The sequence below is a fragment of the Stylophora pistillata genome, chromosome 1 (assembly GCF_964205215.1).
Source record: "Stylophora pistillata chromosome 1, jaStyPist1.2, whole genome shotgun sequence".
NCBI lineage: Eukaryota > Metazoa > Cnidaria > Anthozoa > Scleractinia > Pocilloporidae > Stylophora > Stylophora pistillata.
The window spans coordinates 59,528,555-59,550,536 of NC_142519.1; the positions used below are offsets into that span (position 1 = coordinate 59,528,555).

Here is a 21,982-nt window from a genome sequence, read left to right on the forward strand (position 1 = left end):
CAGATCCGTCAGAGATAAAGCTATGGCTATGAAGGATTAAGTTGTGGATAGCAACATCGATATTCTGGCACATACCGAGACATGGCTTCGTCCTGGGAAGTATGATGAATTAGAAATCGGCACATTGTGCCCTTTTGGCTATAGATTCCTTCATGTTTCAAGATTGCATGACAAAGGGAGAGGAGCAGGCGTGGTGTTTAAAGCCAACCTCAGAATAAATTATATACTTAAAGATGATTTTCCATCTTTTGAAGTAATGGATCTTCGTTTTAGATCCATCAAGTGCATCAGGTTTTTGATTATTTACCGACCACCAGATTCAAACTACATAGCTTTTTTCCAAGATTTTTCACGACTCCTAGAGCAAGTTCATGCTGAGCCTACTAGTCATATTATAATTGCTGGTGACTTTAATTTCCATATTGATGACCCAGACAATCAACATGCCCGACAGTTTCTGCACTTACTTGATTCTTCGAACTTAAGACAACATGTGATGGAGGATACGCATATACATGGTCACACCCTTGACTTGGTTATTTCAAGATCAGATGACTTGTTAATTAATTCATATAACATCATGGATTCTGGACTATCAGACCACTATGCTGTTCTCTGTGAACTACGCCTACAAAAATCTAACTTCGAGGTAAAACCGGTAACTAGTCGAAATGCACGCACTTTGAATATGGAGAGTTTTTGCACTGACTTTATTGATGCTTTCTCTGATGAACAATGCTCAGATCTGAGCTCACTGGTCGATAAATATGATACTACACTGCCCTCTATAATTGACAAATACGTTCCAGTAAAACATCGTTGGATTACAGTTCGACCAAACGCTCTATGGTATACACCTGACGTGAGTGAGCAGAGGAGAATTAGGAGGAACCTTGAACGAAAGTGGCGCCTAACAAGATTGCCTTCTGATCGTCTGCGTTATGTAAACCAGTGCGATGTTGTTGTTAATCTCATTGCTAGACTAAAATCTGATTACTATTCATCTATTATCGAACAGCACTCATCTGATCAAAAGGTGTTATTCTCTACCGTAAAGAAGCTCTTGCAGAAATCAACTCCCAAGAGGTATCCTATCTGTCATGACAACGCAGCGTTGGCCAACTCATTTGCTGATTTCTTCTCGGAGAAGATAGACAAAATCCACCATTCACTGTTAGCTAAACAAGATGCAATCAGCAATGATCTCACTTTGGAGCCACCTACTGAAATTTCAACGTCATTCTGTGATTTCGTTGAGGTAACAGAAAAGCACATTGTGGAGTACGCCGCCAAATCTTATAATAAATCTTGCTGTTTAGATCCTATCTCATCTATCGTCTTTAAAGGATGCTTTAAAGTGCTACTTCCAGATATTACGAAGATTGTTAACATGTCACTCGATACAGCTACTGTACCTAAATCCCTCAAGACTGCTGCTGTCTTTCCTCTCCTAAAGAAGCCCGATACTGATCACAGCCAGTTTGCTAATTTTAGACCAGTATCAAACCTAAGCCTTGTCTCTAAAATCACTGAAAAGTCTGTGGTGGTTCAACTTACCGGATTACATAACGAAGCACCACTTGGGTGAGATGTTCCAATCTGCCTATAAGGTTTTCCATTCTACAGAAACCGCCTTAGTTAAAGTGCAGAATGATATCCTACGCGCTGTTGATACAAACCATTCTATTGTTTTGCTGCTATTAGACTTATCTGCGGCCTTCGATAAGGTAGACCATTCTATACTGTTGTCAAGACTAGAGCAAAAATTTGGTGTCAAAGAAAAAGTGATCCAATGGCTTAAGTCTTATCTCATGGACCGTGAACAGTTTGTACAAATTGAAAACTGCAAGTCAACGTTACGCAAATTGGTATATGGCGTTCCACAAGAGGCCCATTATTGTATGTACTATATACCTCTCCAATAGCTGATACTATTAAGAGCTATGGTCTACAATATCATTTATACTGTGATGACACGCAAATTTATGTGTCTTTCTTGTCAAGTTCGCAAGATGAACTATCAACAGTTAAATCTAAAGTGGAATTGTGTGTAAAACACATTGATTCGTGGATGATATTGAACGGCTTGAAGCTCAACCAAGATGAAACCGAATTGTTACTCATCAGTTACAGGTTTCGTCAATCTCCTGTACTCAATTTTTTTGAAGTTAGGGATGAAAAGACTAGCCCAGCTCAATCTACAAAAAATTTAAGAGTGTTTTTCGATCAATATCTAACAATGGATGAGCAAGTTAAAAAAGTCTGTCAAGCTTCGTACTATCACCTAAAGAACATAAGTAAGATACGAAAATATCTCAGTTCGGAAACTGCTGAAATTGTGATTCATGCTTACATTACATCTAAATTGGATAATTGCAATTCCCTTCTATATGGACTACCTGACTATATGATTAACAAGCTACAGTCTATACAGAACGCTGCTGCGCGAGTTATTACTTTGACAAAGAAATGGGAACATATTACACCTGCATTAAAGAAACTTCATTGACTACCTGTTAAGTATCGCATTATCTTTAAAATACTTTTACCTGTCTGTAAAGGTCTGCATGGCTTAGCTCCAACTTATATTGCTGAACTGTTGCATCACAGGAATTATGGCTCTCGTGTACTGTGTTCCTCATCACAAATGCTCCTGATGGTTCCAAGAACATTTCGAAAGAACTATGGTGACCGTGCCTTCTCCATTGCCGGTCTCAAGCTTTGGAACAATTTACCATATTCCTTGAAAACATCTGAATCTGTTGCAATTTTGAAGAAGACTGTGACCTTAAAACATACTTGTTCAAAGACGCTTTTTAATTTACGATTTTTTAATAATTTAATGGCTATGTTGATTAGTCTATAATTTTGTAAAGCGCTACGGAGAACTTGTCGAGCTTAGCGCTATATAACTGCTTTATTATTATTATTATTATTATTATTATTATTATTATGTCATAAGAGCGATAGAACGTATTTTTCCGAGCTCTATAACGTGATAAAGCCTCTTGAGATATTTTAGGAACACTTGGAAAGCTTATATGTCGCTCGCCTTCGGCTCGTGATTGATGAGCTTTCCTCGCGACCCCCATTCATCGCGTTTTAGAGCACGGAGAAATGTGTTATATTGCTTAATTATGTCAATAAAAGGTGAGCACAGGGAAAACGATGCAAAAAAGAATATCCCAGCATTCCCCTAATTCTCTTTTATATATTTTCATGAATATAATTAGCTTGACAATTTTCATTCTGTTTTGGTTGCAGGAGTTGATTTGAAGCACTCACTTTATCTTTAAATTAAATATCTCAGTATTCAAAACAAACATCACTTCAAACATCCAAGATGTAACTTACTTTTCTTGCCGTTTTTTTTTTATGATAGCGATAAGAGTTATCCAGTTTTAATACGAAGTAAATATGATATAGAGACATAGCATTTCATTGACCATATACTCACAGTTCATCCAAATTGGTCAAATCTTTGAACACGTCTTTGGGTAACGTTCCAATACCGTCTTCTTGAAGCCATCTGATTAAAAGTTAAAATATAATAGGCCACTGCCTATCTCAGTTAATTTTCGTTACATCGTCTATTCATGGCGAGTTTTCCACCCCGATTTCAGATCCCAATACTGCCAGACACTTTATTGAAGTTTATTTCTGATCATTTTTGATGTCTGCGAGAGCTCGCTGGCAAACCAGTTTTCTTTTTTCGTAGAGTGCCACACTGCTGTTATTAATTGTTTATTAATAATAATAATAATAATAATAGTACGGTATCTAGATAGCGCTATTTCTATCACTATCCAATAGCGCTGTACAGTAATTTTATAAATCGGATCGATAAGATTATAAAAACCATAAAAATCTCTAAAACATGAGTAAATGAAACTAGCTAATAAGGTAGTCTGTAATAATGAAAGTAAAAACTTTAAACTTATATTGAAATTAACTAATTTCCTAGCCAATTAACTAGCTCACCAACTAATCAACTAACTTACTAGCTAACTATCTAGCGGCCTAACTTACTACTTAAATAATTAAATAGCTCAGTAAGGAGTAGTCTAATTATAAAATTTGTTAAAAAGGTATGTCTTTATACAGGTCTTAAAATGTGATAGCGAGCCGCTCACTCTTATGTTGTTTGGAAGAGAGTTCCATAGAGTCGGTGCTATAGAAGATAAACACCTATGACCATAACTTGCTAGCTTAGCAGATGGTACTTTAAGTAAATTTTTAGAGGAGGACCTCAGATTTCTGTTCGTTACATAAGGCTTCAACAGTTCAGTGATGTAACTAGGGGCCTGGCCGTTGAGCGCTTTGTAGGTCAGAAGTAGTATCTTGTAATCTATGCGCTGGCTAACTGGGAGCCAGTGCAGCTGCCTTAAGATAGGTTTAATATGGTCGTACTTTCTTGTATGAGTGACGACACGAGCTGCGGCATTCTGGACATTTTGTAAGCGATCTATCAGGAATTTGGGCAGTCCGTATAGTAGCGAGTTGGTGTTATCTAGCTTAGATGTAATGAATGCATGAACTAACTTTTCAGTATCTGCTAGAGATAGGAAGTCCCTTATCTTGCTAATGTTTCTAAGGTGGAAGAAACAGGCTTTGCAGGTACTGGTGACATGCTTATCTAATGACATGTGCTCATCGAGGATAACTCCAATGTTTCTTGCAGAGGGAGATGGCTGGATCCGCTCACCAGACACATCAACATACTCTACTAATGGGGGTGGACGGTGTCGTGCGCTCAAGATCAATAGCTCCGTCTTTTCTCTGTTTAGTTTCAATTTATTGCACACCATCCATGAGTCTATCTCAGAAACACATGCCTCTATTTTTGCTATAGAACTAGGTTGTTCGGCTGGGTTGGGCTTGAAAGGGAGATAGAGCTGGATGTCATCGGCGTAGAGATGGTAATTTAGTCCGTGCCGTCTGATGATGTCCCCAATGGGTGAAGTGTAAAATAAGTATAAAATCGGACCCAGTACTGATCCCTGGGGAACACCGTACCGAAGTTCTTTCGTCTTTGACTTGTTTCCATCAATTGTTACAAACTGTTTTCGGTCTTGGAGATAGGATCGAAACCATTTTAGCACATTTCCTTTTACTCCATAGCGTTTTTCCATTCTTTCTAGTAGTAGATCGTGGTCGACTGTATCAAACGCCGCAGACATGTCCAACAATAGCATGGCAACACATTTTTGATTGTCTATTTCTAAGAGAACGTCATTTTGCACCCTCAAGAGGGCAGTCTCTGTGCTGTGAAAACGCTTATACACAGACCGAAAGGATTCCTCTAGATCATTATCACGTAGGTGATCGCTCAGTTGACAAGAAGACAAGAAACTGCCTTTTCAATTATCTTTGTTATGACCTTCAGATTTGAGATAGGTCTAAAATTTGAATAATCCTCAGAGTCCAGGTTGTCCTTCTTCAACTTCGGTTTGATCGCTGCTTCTTTTATTGCAGTAGGCATTGATGCTGATTGGAGCGACATGTTAACGATGTTAGTTAGGATAGGTAGAAGGGCTGATTTACATTCCTTTAGAATAGATGCTGGTATAGGATCAATATCGCATGATTTTTTACCGATAGTGTCTACAAAACCCTCAATCTCTCTCTCCGACATCACTCTGAACTCTTTGAATTCGGCATGACAAGGCTTTTTGTTTGCTTCCCAGGACTGGGTACTGGTATTTGCTTCATTGGATAGCTTTGTTCTTATTGTTGCTATCTTCTTGTCAAAAAAGTCGGCAAATTTGTTCGTAAGCTCAATCGTTGAGGATGCGGTCGGATAGCGTCTCTCTACTTTGCGGTTTAATAGCTTGTCAACGGCGTCGAAAAGCACTTTTGGATCTGATGCATTCTATGAGATAATAGATGAGTAGTATGAAGCCTTTGCGTCTTTAAGCATTTTATTCACAGCCCGACACTGGTCGACATATATTTGTCTGTCAATGCACAGTCTTGATGATCGCCAGCGGCGCTCCATCTTCCGGCGTTTTCTCTTAGCATTACTAATACCCTCGTGGTACCATGGTGCTGATGGGCGGAGGGTTATCAGGCGTCGTTTTAAAGGGGCATGCATTTCAAGTATTTCCGTCAGTGTGTTTTCGTATTTTTCAATGAGACCTGTGAGATCAGGGGTGCTAGTCGACAGAAGGTCGGACTGCTTTAGGTCATCATTAAAAATGCCCATATTTACCGAGCGCAGTTTTCGATAACTAATTTCCTTTTGTTCCAGAGGTGGTTTCTTTAGACGAAGTATGCAGTGTACAGCATAGTGATCGGACGGCATGGGATCCCGTATTTCAGTGCTATTAACTAGTTCGTCCTCGGCTCTAGTTATGATCAGGTCTAAGGTATGGCCCTTTTTATGGGTGTGTCCATTTACATGCTGGACTAGGCCGAACGATTCTAAAATGTTGTTAAATTTGACAGTATCCAAGTTGCTGATATTATCCACGTGGTAGTTGAAGTCACCCACTATAAGTAGGTTACCAGGGAACACAACTAGCTGTTCTGTGAGAATGCAGAATTCTTCGAAGAAGAGAGCACTATTTAGTTGATTTGCCTTAGATGGAGGTGGTCTATAGATGGTGACAATTCTTGTAGACCCAGTGGAACATATCGTTACGATGTCCAGGTATTCGAAAGACTTGAAATTTCTTTGGGTTTGTTTCGTAACCCTCACGCGTTTCTTTATTCGGAGACCAACTCCTCCCCCTCGTGAGTTTTTCCGAGGAACGTGATAAAACTGGTATCCAGTGGGGCAGACTTTGGTGATGGAAAAATTATAGTTTTCATTATTACTCAGCCATGTCTCAGTCATTGCGAAAATGTCCACGTTATTGTCGACTGCGTAATCTTTGATCGCAAGTTCCTTCTTATTGATCGATCTGGTATTCAACAAACAGAAGTCGATGGGTACGAATCTATTCTGCAGTTTTTGCTTTGAGCATCCTATGCTGATAAGATTGTGCCAATTCACTCCTCTGGGACAGCAATTTTTGGAGCCGAGGGCGACGTTGTGTAACACAGTGGTTGGCCGTAATGCATGGCTACGCTTGGCTTGCGATGAAACAATGACCGGTATTGTTTTGTTCATAGAGGGTCCGGGATTGAGTTTAAATGTAAGATCGCCAGTTAGTTCCATGTTGAAAGCGGCGAGGCTGTTGGGATAATAAAAGAATGGTCTTTTGTGTCTTTTTATCCTGCGCCGCTTTGATAAATTCCTGTGCAGAAGCGAACCAGTGATTGTACAGCAATTCATCCAACGATGTGAAATGCTCGTTGTGAACAAAACATCTTTGTTAGAGTAATTAGATGTATTGTGAAGCAAGATTCCGGCAGCTTTGTTGGTCGAACAGAAATGCGACGATGGATAGAAAAAGTCCCTTCAAGGAGGCGGAATATTCAGTCTCGGATCGCATTTTCGAGGCCAATTTGTAGATTCATAGCTTCTGTAACGTCTTCCGTTCAGAAATGGTTGGTTGGTCCAGTAGAGAGCGAAGTAGAGGAGAAAGAGTGCAGAACGATCACATACACGTCTTACCCTCATTGTTGCTGCGGATTATTTTCCCCTTTCATCCAATTAGTACATTACACGGTATATGATCTCTTGCAGCGATATTTTTGCGTCTTATGCCATATTTTTGGCATAAAAAGTAACTAGGCGCTGTTATGGCTGCCACATGTACTTTAGCTCTAGGCTCTCTTATCCATTTATTAACACATTTACTCTTAAGTAGGGATTTGCACAGCTCGAATGATCAGGAAAGAACTTCAGGAGCCACTTCCAGCGGATTCAGCTTAGCTCCCGTTGCCTTCTCACGATACCGCTTTCGTTCCGCAGGCTGGTTAAAATCCCCCGATGGATTCAGCGTGTACAACTTGCCCGGTCGAAGCACGGTTATATATGTTTTTCACCACCAGATTTTGAGCCTAGATACATATTACCATATAGATATGGAAGTTTTCATCAATCCTGGTCCTTGGAAAAATGAGACTTTGTCGACTGGCAAGCCTTCACACGAATTGAGTGCGACGCCGCCATCTTGTCAAATAACCGCGTTGCGCTTCGACTACTCGAGGAAGTCGCTTTTCCGTTTAATCCATTATCCTAAGTCTATCATTGAAACGCATATCTTCGAAGACCTGAAAAGATCTGGAATATTTTCCTACAGAGGAAAGCCTGGAGGTGGACGAAAAACAAGACGGCATGCAATTCCTGTTTTGGTTACCAAAAGCCCAGTCAGGAAACACCCGTCAATGTGCCGCGGATGCGATCACAACAACTTAACAAGAATTAAACGTTCTCAAATCAAGAACTCTAGCACTAATTCTCCCACGGAAGACAAATATGCGTTCCCTAAATGCATGTTTCTAAATATCTGTAGCCTTACTAAGACACGGAATGGAATCAAAGCTAATCTGGCACTTGAAGCTGACTTGTTTACGAATGATATCGACATCTGCGTTGTTTCCGAAACACGTTGAAAAAGGATCGTGCCGGACTCGGTTGTAGCCATATCCAATTATACCATGCACAGAAGGGATCGAAACTGGTTTGACAAAGACAAACGAGAGAAAGGAGGCGTAGCGATTTATGTGAGGAAAAATGTAAAAGTGAAATCAGTTTCGAGATCGGAGTTGTTTGAGTCCATCAGTCTGGAAATTGAATTACCATCGGGCCATCATATGCTAATGTGTGGTATATGCTGATGTGTGGTAACCGCCTCCCGGTTAGCTCAATGGATAGAGCGCTGAACTATAGTGCGGAAGGTCGAGGGTTCGAGTCCCGGCCGGACCAACACTCAAGGTCTTAAAATAATTGAGAAGAATTTGCTACCTTTCTATAACATCAAGAAATGGTTAGATACTCTAGTCTTCTCGGATAGGGACGAATTAATGGAGGTTCCGTCTCCTGCAGGGTTGGGGCAGGAGACGTTAATTTCCCACACACGAGATTACTGTGTGATGGATGTCCTCCCCTGGGGTGGGATGGGTGGGTTAGGACAGCAGGTCCACATCAGCTATTACAGCTGCCAAATTAATCAACCTGCTAAAACAAATAAATGAACTTCAACTTCATTTATCATCCACCAAGATCTAAATACCAGGAAGACGACTTAATTGAATATGTCACGGATACTGGTGATCAGTTTCTCGAGCATCAACCAAGTGGACTAGTGCTATGTGGAAGAGACTTCAACCGGCTTGATTTAGAAAAGCTTTCGAATTTATCTGGTTTAAAAGTGCTGGTTGGCTTTCCAACTCGAGGCGATTCTGTTTTCGAGAATTTCTTAGCTTATAATGAAGCCCTCTTCTCTAGGTGCTACCCTATTGTCGCACAAATGAAAACAGACCATAAAGGCGTAATTTTACCAGCAGGTATGAGACTAAAGCCCTTGAGATTCAGTAGCACAATGCGTGATTACCGAGAGCATCGCAAAATGATGTTTTACCATAAGTTCCTTGAACAAGACTGCAATCATGTCAATAATAACTTTGTCATCGATGCAGCGGTAAACTCGCTGCATTCCATCTAGATCTTAGAGAAATTAAGTAACGAATGTTTTCCAAGCAAATCGTTTCCAATGTCTTCCAGAGACCCTCCGTGGATGAGTCTATCAGTGAAATCGCTCTTGTAGAAAAAAACAAGATCTCGAAAAGGCGGCGGGAGAGACCTAGCTGAACTGATGGAGAAGATAGGACGACTAATAGCTGAAAATCGCCGAGCTTTAGCGTCTGGGAGACTTGGATCGCTAGCCTGGTGGAGGAAAGTTGATCGAATGTCCATGCGTAAAGACAAGAGCAGCTGCGAACCAGACAAGTATTTCATCATTAGTTTAAATGATTATTTTGGCGACATTTGCTTTAATAACGAGTTCCTGCCGAGATTGATGCGAACATCCCTGCTCCACAACTATCTACATTTCAAGTGTTTATTGCCTTCTGACAAATATAGCATACTGCCGCCGGACCTGATGAGGTTCCTTTCTGGATATGGAAAATTTATGCTGAGATATTTATCCCAGTGATTGAGAATTTATGCAACATGTCTCGAGCTCGGCAGATTTGGCTAAGCCGTTGGAAGGAGGCTAACGTCAATCCCATCCCAAAAGTCGAGACAGGAGTCGAATACGCAGACTTTAGAGGAATCAATGTTACTCCAGTTATTGCCAGAACGTTTGAAAGAACAGTATATAACATTTTTAACAAGAAGCGCCTGGAGCAACATCTGAATCACCCTCAATTTGCGTACCGCTCAGGTGGAAGTTGTGTAAACGCTCTGTTGAAAATACAGCATACATTTCTTGCGGCATTGGATAGACGGGACACCTTAGAGGTGAGAATGTTTACGATAGATTTTTCAAAAGCCTTTGATAACGTTAAACACAATCTCCTAGTTGAAAAGCTGAAACGCAGTCCACTTAATTCATGCATTAACTGGTATGCCAGCTTTCTTGAAGGTAGAAAACAGAGGGGGATTTTCAATAATTTGATTTGCCAGTGGAGAATTGTCAACAAGGGAACAACGCAGGGAAGCGTCAGTGGCTCATATCTTTTCAACATATTTTTGAATGACCTAGAGATAGATGGTTACAAAGATATATCATTGTCTAAGCATGCAGACGATTCAACGTCTTAGTCAAGATCACTAAAGATTCCCAGGATATATCTGACATTGCCTTGTCCAAGTTTATGGATTGGACTGTTCCAAACGGCATGCACTGTAACCCTAGTAAGTGTAAGGAGCTAGTCATGCGTAAGAAAGACAATTCAACAGTCTACCCAATATCGAACAATATCGAACAATACAATAATATTTCTTTATTGGGCGTCACATTTCAAGCTAATTGTAAGTTCAGCATGCATGTCAAGGCCAAGCTCCATGAAGCCAACAAGTGTTTATTTGTCCTCAGAAGCCTACGTTAAGAAGGATATACACAAGACGAAATAGACCACCTTTTTAATTCAATTGTGATCCCTAAGTTATTACACGGTCTTTCAGTTTATGCTGCAAGTGTTTCCGAACTTACTGTTATACAAAGGTTTTTGAAAAGATGCTATAAGAGGCGCTATACGTTGTAGCAATATTGGAGGGATATTGTTGATGAGAAGATAGCTTCAGTGACTCCACACGCAGTTTTTAAGATGGCCGATTAACAAAGACAGCTTTATTCCTAAAAGCGAGGTCATGACGTAAGCGTCACGCAATACACACTGTAACATCTTTCCTTTTTTGTGTGTGTGTGTTTTGGGGGGGGGAGATTAGGGTAACAATATGAACTAGCAAATTGAGCAACAATGTGGCGAAAGAAAAAAAAACGATTACCAAATGTAGGCAATAAAGGAAAATATATGAAAACAAAATGTCACAGTCTCTTTGTTCCGTATTGGTTTGTCTCTCGCAACAGCGTTCAAGTTAGCACATAGTCTCTCAGCCTAGCTGGTGGCTTAATGGCACGGCCTGATCGGGAACGCTTCACTGCTCCAGATTCACAAGGGTTGGGCAAAGTGGTTGTCTCACTTGCTCCCTCTTCCTGGTTCTGTGGGCTGGCGTTGTGCTGTGTGTCTTATCCTGGGGTGGTCACCTTACAGTCAGCACTTGGCATAGGATGAGGTTCTTTGGCAAGGTCTTGTTGCTTGGAGGGCTGTGAGGTTTTCACAGGTGTTGTCGGTTGCGTCTGTAGGTTGTGCCGGAGGCCTGAACTTCATACGATCTTTCATTCAGCCTGCGGGTGACCTCAGCTTTCTTCCAGGTGTGTTGTCCAAGGACAAAAGGTTTCATGCGGACAGTGTCCCCTTCCTTCAAGGTAGGTAGGTCATGTGCGGTACGATTATAGTACTTTGCTTGTCTTTTCTGGTTTAATTGAAGCTGTTCCATCTCGTGAGGGTTCAGGGGATTTCTTGGTTCCAGCAGGGATTTTGTAGTCGGCAGCAGGGTCCTGGTCCTCCTACCCATGAGACACTGGGCTGGGCTGCTGTCTACGCCTTGTGTTGGGGAATTCCTGATGTTGAGCAAGGCAAGGTATTGGTCTTGGCCTGATTTGGCGGTTTTCCGCGGCATGCGCTTGGCTACTTTCACGGCGGATTCAACTTTGCCATTGGCTTTGCTGTTGTGAGGTGAGGTGGTGGTGTGTTCAATACCCCAGCTCTTGGTGAAAGCGTGAAATTCACTTGACACAAACTGAGGTCCATTGTCAGAGACCAGCTGTCTGAGAATCACGAATCGAGCAAGATGGGCTTTTAGCTTCTTGATGACCGTTGTGGACTTGGTGTCAGTAAGGCGGTCCAGGTCCCAGAAGTTTGATTTGTAACAAGCAGTGATGAGGTAGTCTTTACCATTACATTATAACAGTTCGATCGCAGCCAATCTTCTCCCAGGCTCGTTCAGGAATGTCTTGGCTCATAAGAGGCTCATTGCATGGTGTCTGTTCAAAATCTCTACACGCCTCACACGCTTGTATCCACTCTTTTATCTCTTTACTCATTCCAGGCCAAAATAGATATTCTCGAGCTCGTCGCAGGCATGTGTCGACGCCTTGGTGTCCAGCGTGGATGTCTTTTTTTAACTGAGGCCTCATGTACTTTGGTATAACCAATCTCTCGCCCCGGAGGATGAGGCCATCAGTGACTGCCAGTTCGTCACGGATGCTGAAGTATGGTGTGACAAGGGGTGATAGTTGGTTCTTGTCTTTTGGCCAACCTCTTATGTCCTCCAAGATCAATGATTGTAGGCGACCTTTATCGTTCTGTGTGTAACAGAGGTCTGCTGAGAAAGTGTTCCAGGAGCCGAAAGTGGTGGTCAACCGATTTGGCTGAGACTTGGCATAAAAAGTTGTATGTGATAAGATATTTCAAAAGCCACTTTGGCTCACTTCTCTGACTGTTTGTTCTGGAGTTTCAAGGGGGTCCCATTTGCGGCCTATGGAGCACCAAAACTCATCTTTGTAGGTGGCACTTTGAAAGTGTTATAAAAACCCATTGGTAAATTGTGCTGCCAAATGAATTTGACCATGGAATCTACTACAGTGGAGCTTTTACTTCATAAATGTAACTGTGTTCTCAAGCGATTAAACAGAGAGGGGCCTGGGGCTAAAGTGAGGTCAAATTTGAGGTCAAACTCACTGCCAAAAATTGCCATTTTTCAAAAAAAACCATGACATTTATTTGCTTTCTTGCATAACTTTCATACGAAATCCAGTATGTACTTAAGTGACTTATTTATCAAAATCAGTTGAGAAAAATTTGGCTTATTAAGGTTTGTTAAGTTTTTCGCACAAACTCTCCATGCCCCTCTAAGGCCAAGCAAAACGGAATTTTAAGCATAATTCATGCTATAAACAGACCAAAGTCAGCGGTTTAGCAAAATAAAGATAATTTTTTTCCTGTGAAAACCTTGTGCCAATCATAGAGCACAAATGATGATGTTCTGACATAGATACAGCAATATATTTTTCAAAGATGCTTGAATTTTCTGTGATCTATGTTTTTCAGGCCATATTTCCGTACATATTATACTCCAAACATGCAAAGTCTCTATATTTTGTCGGGTCGTTTTTTAATTGAAAATAAAATGACCTTAACCCGGCCTCAACCAGTGAGCTCAGAATAAAACGATCGTTAAAAGATGATCTACGCCTGACCTTTGAATAAACTGAATAGCTCTCGCAAATCACTTAGCGAGCATGACCATAAGTTTAAGTGCCGCAGTGAGCACCTTCCAGGTGACTTGTGATCCGCCAGACATCTTAGGTACTTTAGAACTGAATAAATGGAACCATCTAACAAAGAGGGAGTCCAAAGTCAAAAGAGCTGGATGACAAAAAATTATTGTTGCTGTTTAAATGAAATATTCCACAAGAGACATGAGATGATGCCAATAGGGCCCGCCATTTTGGACGTGAGAGTATTAGGACTGGACCAAGTTTCCATTCCTCCCCCTATTCAAGTGTAAATGTTTGTGTCCTTATCAAGTATTAAAAGTATAGCGATAAGAAGTTTCAGGATAATTTTACGATGGCGCTTTGTTTCTTTGGAGGGGTAAATGATCAGTGCGGTGCCGCGTCATGGGCTCTGCACGAAACAAGAATGACTCCTTTGTTGTCTTGCGCTAAATAATTACATGACTACTTGTCTAAAATACAAGTACAAGGGTTCAAGTGAGTTCGGGGCGAGAGGAAGATCGGGTTATACCAAAGCTACAAGTACAGTTAATTAAAAATATCAGAAAGGGCTCATACACGCGCATAAATGTAGCAAATGGCTTTTTTAGTGCCACTCTCGCTAAAAGCAGTCCTCTCAACTTCCCGTCAAAAAATTGTTTCCTCAATTTTTCCTATGAAAAGGGTTTAGGACACATTTTTCAAAATAGTTTGATGGTTTTCCAGTTCTCTTTTGTATGAAGATTTCAACTTTCGCGAACTCTCTGCCAAGGGAAGATTAGCCAAGGTGTTACAAAAGCAAAAGTAAATAAGTAAGTAAAACCTTTATTTAGACACGATAAGCATTGAAGCTGTGCAGCTTGTGGGGCCGTGTATAAAATAAAAAGATGCCTAAACAATAGTTGTAATAAAGTACAAAATAAGACTTACGTATAAAGATAAGATAATGTTTATATTAATAATTGATAGTATTACCTAACTAATAAATTTATAGACCTAAAAGTACTTCCTTTTGAGAGGAGGTATCTTTTACAGTATAAATTAGAACCTCTTCTGCAGTAAGCAAATTCCTGTGATTGCCGCAAGTGATAGTCGACAAACCCGCGTTACTCAAAACTCAGTGAAGGTTGCGTGACTCCTCGACTTGGTGCAGTCCTCTCACTCTCGCGTCCAATATGGTTGGTCAGTCGATACAATAACAAATGTATCTCGAGGTGTTGCATGGCATGTTTCATATGAACTGCAACACAAAATATTTGTTATCCAGCTCTCCTGAGTGTGGATTTCTTATTTCCTGCCGGATGATTTGATTTATTCAGCTCTAACGTACTTGGGAAATCGGATGGATCACAAGTCACCTGGACGCTACTCACTACAACCTGTATGTATCATCCTGCTCTTTTACTGATGCCATCATGCTCATTTACAAGAGCTAGCAAGGCTATCAAAAGCTTAACCACAGATCTTCTGTTAACGGTCGTTTTCGTTAGGCTCACTTCATACTGCATCAAAAAATAGAGACTTTGCATGCTAGTGAGTATAGTAGGCATGGAAATAAGACCTGAAAAATATAAATCAGAGGAAATTCAAGCATCTTTAAAAAATATTGTCATATCTATGTCAGAACATCATCATTTGTGCTGTATAATGGGTATTAGGTTTTCAAAGAAAAAAAAATTACGTTTATTTTACTAAACCGCTAGGTGTTTGTAGTACTAATCATAGGCCTTCTTAGAGTAATTGTAAGCTATGAGTCGACATATTTCTTAATAAGCCAAACTTTTCTCAACTGATTTTGATAAATAGGTCACTAAAGTACTTCCCGGATGTGATTGAAAGTTATGTAAGAAGGCAGGTGAATGTTATGGTTTTTTTGAAAAATGGCAATTTTTGGTAGTGATTTTGACCTCAAATTTGACCTCACTTTAGCCCAAGGCCCCTCTCTGTCTAATCGCCGGGGAACAAAGTTACATTTATGAATTAAAAGCTCCACTTTAGTAGAGTCCATGATGAAATTCATTTGGCAGCACAATAGACACTTCCACGGTTTTTAGCGGCCACATTGTTTGGGGGTCAAACAAAACCTCGTTGCGTAGCAACGAGAATATATTCTTTTGTAATATTAGACGTGCTTCGGTACCTTGGCTCAATATCTTAACTTTATACAGGGAAAATGGCTTATTTTCGTCTCCAAATCTAGTGGAAACAAAGATAAGGCGTTACTGAAAGTAAGTGCCGAATTGTTCGAAATACATTTTTATCTCTGCGTTTTACGAGCAGATTGGTATGTTGTTCGAAAGTGACATAGAGGCCGCCATGATGCGAGAATGGCATTTTAAAAAGCACTTCTTTCGGTTGAGAAATTAGAATATATTTTAAAGCCATCGATATTGTGTAGTTTTAGTTTTTAGGATTTTTGGTGGTAAAATTACAACGTACTTAAAACTTTAGTTTTGGTTTTTGTACTTTAGGTGTTTTCAAGCTTTTAAAAATAATTCTTAAATGAATTGTTTTTATTTCGAAACGTGCCTACGCGTGTTCCTAAAGAGCCCTCTAGTGTAAATCCAGAAGATCTTAACGAAAACTTCTTCCAGAAAAGCTTAGGGAAACTAAAAGATTACCTAAGTTTAACAGGTTCTGCTTCTGAACGCAATTTTCGGGTTGTGGTATCCGACGAGGAGTTGAGGTCGAGACTTACAGTCGAGTACCAACAACCAATTAAGAATCTCCCTAGCGACCCCAGGCTTATTGCGGAATATGATTGGAGAAACGATATGACAACATGGCCAGCTTTAGACCTTGGGATAGTGTTTTCTTTTATTTTGTCAAAGAAATAATTTGACTCGGATTATGTAGGGAAGTACAAGCTTTGTAAAGGCTGTTTCTACTTTGCCGGTTGATTCGTGGGTACGGTGTATTCACACACATTTGTTACAACCGGAGAGTGCATTTTAAAGTGCAAAGATACACCATCCCAACGAGTAAGAGATGAGGCACGGGAGGTGTGGGTAGCCATTGATACAAATCGGGGGTGAGGGGTTGTCCTGTCTGCCTGGTGTAGCTGTACAACAGGCTACTCCCAAATTAAGTTGCAATCATGTTATGGCACTTTTGTACAAAGTGGAGCATGCAGTTTCTATAGGCTTCACCAATCCTTCATATACATCTGTACCATACAGATGGATTGAATGCACCTTCAGAGAGGTTGAGCCTAAGAAAATCAAAGACTTGAAAATAAGAACTGATTCACACAACAAAAAAACCCAAGAAAGGAGGGAAATCAACTCAGATTTAAAGAAAACTTTTGATCCTCGCAGAGAGTGTGAACGTGCTGTCATTGAAGAAAGCAAAAATAGATTTCTTGCAAAATGGAAAAATTTTACTAATAAGTCCGTGATTTTTAAGGCTGTCGAAGAGGAAAAAGATAGTCATGATGCACAAGACTTACCTCTTCCACTGAACCAAGTTGCAGAGAAATTTGCCTCAATACACAAGGGAGAAGGGGAAGTAACCATGGTGATAGGCTTTCTTGAGTCACTTCACTTTAGCCAGAATCAGTGTGATTCCATGGAAAAGGTCTCTACGGCTCAAAGCCAATGTACAGAATGGGTGTAGCAAAGGAAAGGAAGGATTGCCGCCTCAAAACTTCATGAGGTTCATACCAAAGTGAAGACACTGATAGCTGGATGCAAAAAGGTGGTCAAGACCAAACCCCTTATTGCCAGAATTGTTCATCACCAGTCCCTAAATAATGTTCCAGCTATGCAGTGGGGGCGAGCTAATGAGAAGGATGCATTAGATGCTTTTGTAAAAACAGAGGGACCTAAGCACACCAACGTGCAGATTTTTCTGGCTGGCTTATTTGTAAAAATGGATCTCCCTTACATTGGGGCAGGTCCTGATGCTATTGGCACCTGTGATTGCTGTGGAACATTTATTGTAGAATGCAAATGTCCATACAGCATTAAAGGTGAAAGGTTCTTGATGCCTGGAATCGAACCGAGTTTTTACGGATGGATAGTGGTATAGTATGTCTGAACAAGGGATATAAGTATCACACCCAATTACAAGGGGAAATTGTCCTATCAAATTGCTGTAAGGGGTATTTTGTTGTGTGGACACAAGTAGGTGAACCTTTAGTGGAAGTAGTTCTGCCAGATGAGGTTTTTTATCAAACACTTGAGCAGAATTTGGTTTTCTTTTACAAAGGTTATGTTGTTAAGGCTTTGCTGGCCTTAGTAGGTATCTTTTATTGTCCAAAATGTAAATGCCTGGGCTTGGAACCTGTTGATATTGAGAAGGATGGTGAAAATAGTGTATGCTGGGATCAGTGTGAGCTGTGGTATCACAGGGAATGTAAAGAGCTCACTACTGAACCAGGAGAACTTCACTGGCTATGTTATTCTTGTAGACAGCTTAAATCAATCAAATAAATTAATCACTGTCATTTAATATGTATCAATAAAGATTTAGAAATGCAAAGACTAGCAAAAACTAACGATAAAAACCGACGTTTCGGTGTCATCATGACGCCATTGTCAAGGAGAAATAAAAAATGAAGTTTGTGGCAAGGTGTAACACTAAATTAGCAGAAATATGTTACGAGCTAATTAAACAAATACTTTTGCGCGAATTGAATCGCTTTGCACGTTCAGAGTGGGTTTTAAGTCTCTGATGAAAAGCATTTCGTTCACCAAACAATCGAACTTGTTAAACGTCGGTTTTTATCGTTAGTTTTTGCTAGTCTTTGCATTTAATATGTAAGACAGAAATCAGCAATATAGCTCTAGTCCTTTTTGTTTAATTTTTTCAAATTATATAGGTATCTAAAAGTTATGGTGGATATTTCCTAGCAACTGAACAGCTCTCTGCTTAATTTACATGAAGTGAATGGGCACAACAGTTTCAACTTTTACATGTAACTGCAAGACTGTCTAGCGAGAATACAGGCACCAGTATTTTTGGTTCTCTTTAATATATATTACTCACATAGGGGAGGAAGAGGATTGGATAGGCTACAGAATGTGATGAAGATGTCATCACACAAGGGCAGGCAGCTCATTGGCATTATATGACTTAAAATCTTGAAGTGTTTGACCCTGCCTATTGCCTGCTCTACCTAAATGCGCACATTTGCCATCCTTGATGTTTCTAACACATCTTGTGATTGCATTTGGAAGTACCCCACAATACTTGGTGGAATGGCCAAGGTAGCCTAATACATGGCCAAGTCATCACGAATCTTGAAGCCTCTGTCGGCCATAACTTGGTCAAATGGCTCAAGGTGGTTCATGAACCTACTGTCCATGACAATAAATTTGTCTGATGCTCTACCCCCCATAGCAATCAGACACAAAAGAAATTAATCCATTAGGAGTTATTCCAATCAAAAACTTAAATGTGCAATGGTGCTTATCGTCTGACCAACAAATAGCCTGTATCTCTGAGCTTTATGGTGTTCTAATAAATACTTCTGAACAGTCAATAATGCACCGAACTTTAGAGTACTATTTTTCGAAGCACTTTGGTAGCACTTTCTTTGTGTGCTCCTTAGAGGGCCACCTGATAAGCCATGAGAGCTCATAGTTCATTAGCTTTATCCAGCAGATAAAAATTGAACTGACAACAGTGTCTGATATTGCAAATCGGAATGCCAGATCCACAACAGACAAAGCTAAGCGAAGCCTCATCATTACCAGTAAAAGTTCCTGCTCAAGTTTTAGTTTCCTTTAGGGGCCAGGTTTCCTGAAATTTGAGAACTCATCCATGGTCTTATCAGAGTACCTTTTGGGCTTCTCTGCCTCAGTTTGCTTATCCCTTTTCCAGTAAGTGATATTCTTAGCTTTAGGTAGTAAGTATTCAAATAAGGTTCTGAAATAAAAGCATCTGTATTTTGCATGCCAGTATAGAGTCGAACATCAGCATCTCTGGTTATTTGTGCAGAGGCTGTACACAGTGTTAACCGTGGGGAATCATCTTCACTTTTCATCAGTTCGTCACTTGCGGGTATATCGTTATTATCAACCGGTATTACTTTTGATGGGCCGGCATGTACAACTGACTTGGTTACAGCTGACGTTGCAGTCTCCTTTTGATACTCTAATCGACGCAGCTTTTTGGGTGACTAAGTATTTGAATGCTCAAAAGGAGTCAAAAAAAGAGTAGGTATTGGGTTGCTTACTGAAGGCTTCCCGTATCGAAAATAATTGGAGCAGACGAAAACACTCTCCATTGGCTTTCCTATTGAGAAATCTTTTCTTTCCTTCTGAACCTGTCGAGACTATGCTTCAATAAACGATTGCTTGGGCTTGTGGAACGATAACTTCTGTACATGTGAGTGGATGACCCATTTTTTCGCATATCTTCTATTGCTGTTACAGCAGCCGACAGAACACCTATCTCCAAAATCCAACTAAGCAATGGTTTCTCTATGCCGAGTTAATGGTTTTTCAAGATTATGTTAGCCTGTCTGGACGAAAAGGTTTTAAGAGAACGTAAACACATTTATTTCAATTTTTCCTCTGCCCAATTAAGTTACTTAATAATAAAAAGTCATTCAAAAAAGCATACTCTGACCTTCTGGCATTATGTCGGCCGCGAGGTCATGTCCAAAGGAAATCGATCCGAATGTTCCCATAAGGTTTTTCGCCAAGAGGAGAAAAAGTCACTCACCTTAATTAATGTCTTCTCTTTTTCAGCGATGAATATTAATTCTTGTTCCTGAACGAAGCAAAAATTAAACGAGGGTAGCGATACCCGTCTTCTTATCATAAGAGATTCTATGGCTCGTTGCTACGCAACGAGGTTTTGTTTGACCCCCAACCAATATGGCCGCTGAAACCGTGGAAGGGTCTATTTACCAATGGAGTTTTATAACACTTTCAAAATGCCACCTACAAGGATGAATTTTTGGTGCTCCATAGGCCACAAATGGTACCCCCCCTGAAACTCCAGAACAAACAGTTAGAGAAGTGAGCCAAAGTGGGTCTTGAAATATCTTATCACACTCAACTTTTGTGCCAAGTCTCAGCCAAATCGGTAGACCACCACTTTTGGCTCCTGGAACACTTACTCAGACAGGGACACTAAATTAAGTGTTGAGAATCCATTCGATGAAATGGAACATGCACTACTAGATGATAAAGTGTGTTGTCAATACTACTAATAATATGAGAGGACGACTTTCACTTACAGCCATTGCAGCTTGAATAGTTGGGAAAATAAATCACCTCGCAAATTCTTGATCTTCTTGCCATATAATCGCCTTTAAGCTTTGAAATCTTTTTAATTCCAATACGTGGAAATGCATAAATCCTCTTCGCGTTTACCTGAGATGCTGGCGCAAAGAGAAATGCGGACTGCGAGGAGGGAGGTCTAGCGGGTTATATTAAATCATTTTCAAAAAACAAGTCCAAGTCCTTTTTTTACATCAGTAATGATGTGGACCTAGTTTGTTCGGGGCCCGTCTCATGGTATTGTCCATGTCACCGTCGTTAATTTTAGTTCTTAGCTTCTTTATATCTGTAAATGAGTGTATTTTTAAAACCTCAAATCTCGCCAAGGTCTTAGTGTCCAGTTCGCGCCTTTTCCTTTAGGGTTCCGTTTCCCTTAGTTAATCTACTTATTTCTTCTTAATCTGTAAATAGTAGTTCCTCATTTATCAATCTCTTTTTCGCTTCCCTTCACCTCTCCTTTTCATACCAGCTACACTTGTACAAATTTAACAAAGTTATTAAGAGAATGGGGAATGGGGTTTAAAAAGCGAGAACCACCGACATCTATAAGAATATGATCATTAATTAAACTGAGAGGATGCTTTAATGAAGGTATTTTACTCTCTTCTGTCCAATACTGTCCATCTACAAACCGTCCCACTCCTTTTACTTTCTCTATGGCTGACTACTCCCACTAAGCTTGAGGACCTTTTTGATCATATCTAATAAATATTAAGATCAAACTCTTCGTGCTATCAACAGAGGCATGAGTACAAGTTACTTACAATCTGATCACCTTGGTGGTAGCTCAGTTATCTGGTTGATACCCAACTTCCTATAGGAAGATATTTTCTTGATTTCAGTTGAAAGTCACCTCTTACTGTATTGTCGCTGTGGCGAACCTTTTTTTCTGTCGGATTTACATTTTATTCGTGTCATGTCCAGGTAAAACAACCGCCTTTGCAATAATATTGATATGACCGATATATGATCACTCCAAGATGCTAATTTACAAGCGAACCTAACTCTATGTTACTCGCCTTGGTGTCGATCACAGTTGTTAAACATGAAGACATATTCGCTCATATT

General features: G+C 40.2%; 3 protein-coding genes across 3 annotated transcripts; 1 reads left to right on the forward strand and 2 right to left on the reverse strand.

The window, feature by feature from the left end:
- The first annotated feature begins 256 nt into the window (after positions 1–256).
- On the forward strand, positions 257–1,588 carry LOC148743461 (uncharacterized). The gene has a single exon (XM_088751277.1). It carries the CDS (start codon positions 257–259, stop codon positions 1,586–1,588), a length of 1,332 nt encoding a protein of 443 aa, XP_088607403.1.
- A 3,741-nt stretch (positions 1,589–5,329) lies between these two features.
- Positions 5,330–7,162, reverse strand: LOC148743462 (uncharacterized). Its single transcript, XM_088751293.1, has 2 exons — positions 6,212–7,162; positions 5,330–5,872 (listed from the first exon to the last, which is right to left on the reverse strand). Exons 1-2 carry the CDS (start codon positions 7,160–7,162, stop codon positions 5,330–5,332), a joined length of 1,494 nt encoding a protein of 497 aa, XP_088607419.1.
- Positions 7,163–11,677: 4,515 nt separating this feature from the next.
- On the reverse strand, positions 11,678–12,599 carry LOC111344418 (uncharacterized protein K02A2.6). Its single transcript, XM_088751308.1, has 2 exons — positions 12,364–12,599; positions 11,678–12,230 (listed from the first exon to the last, which is right to left on the reverse strand). The coding sequence occupies exons 1-2, from the start codon at positions 12,597–12,599 to the stop codon at positions 11,678–11,680; spliced, it is 789 nt and encodes a 262-aa protein (XP_088607434.1).
- Positions 12,600–21,982: the final 9,383 nt, after the last annotated feature.

Bases quoted from the DNA above. Each gene is read 5' to 3' on its own strand.
- LOC148743462 (XM_088751293.1), bottom strand. From the start codon at position 7,162: ATGGAACTAACTGGCGATCTTACATTTAAACTCAATCCCGGACCCTCT. The intron at 5,873-6,211 runs GTAAATATGGGC...ATTATCTCATAG, and splicing joins GTTATCGAAAACTGCGCTCG to AATGCATCAGATCCAAAAGT.
- LOC148743461 (XM_088751277.1), top strand. From the start codon at position 257: ATGGATCTTCGTTTTAGATCCATCAAGTGCATCAGGTTTTTGATTATT.
- LOC111344418 (XM_088751308.1), bottom strand. From the start codon at position 12,599: ATGAGGCCTCAGTTAAAAAAAGACATCCACGCTGGACACCAAGGCGTC. The intron at 12,231-12,363 runs GTAATGGTAAAG...CGTGATTCTCAG, and splicing joins TGCGATCGAACTGTTATAAT to ACAGCTGGTCTCTGACAATG.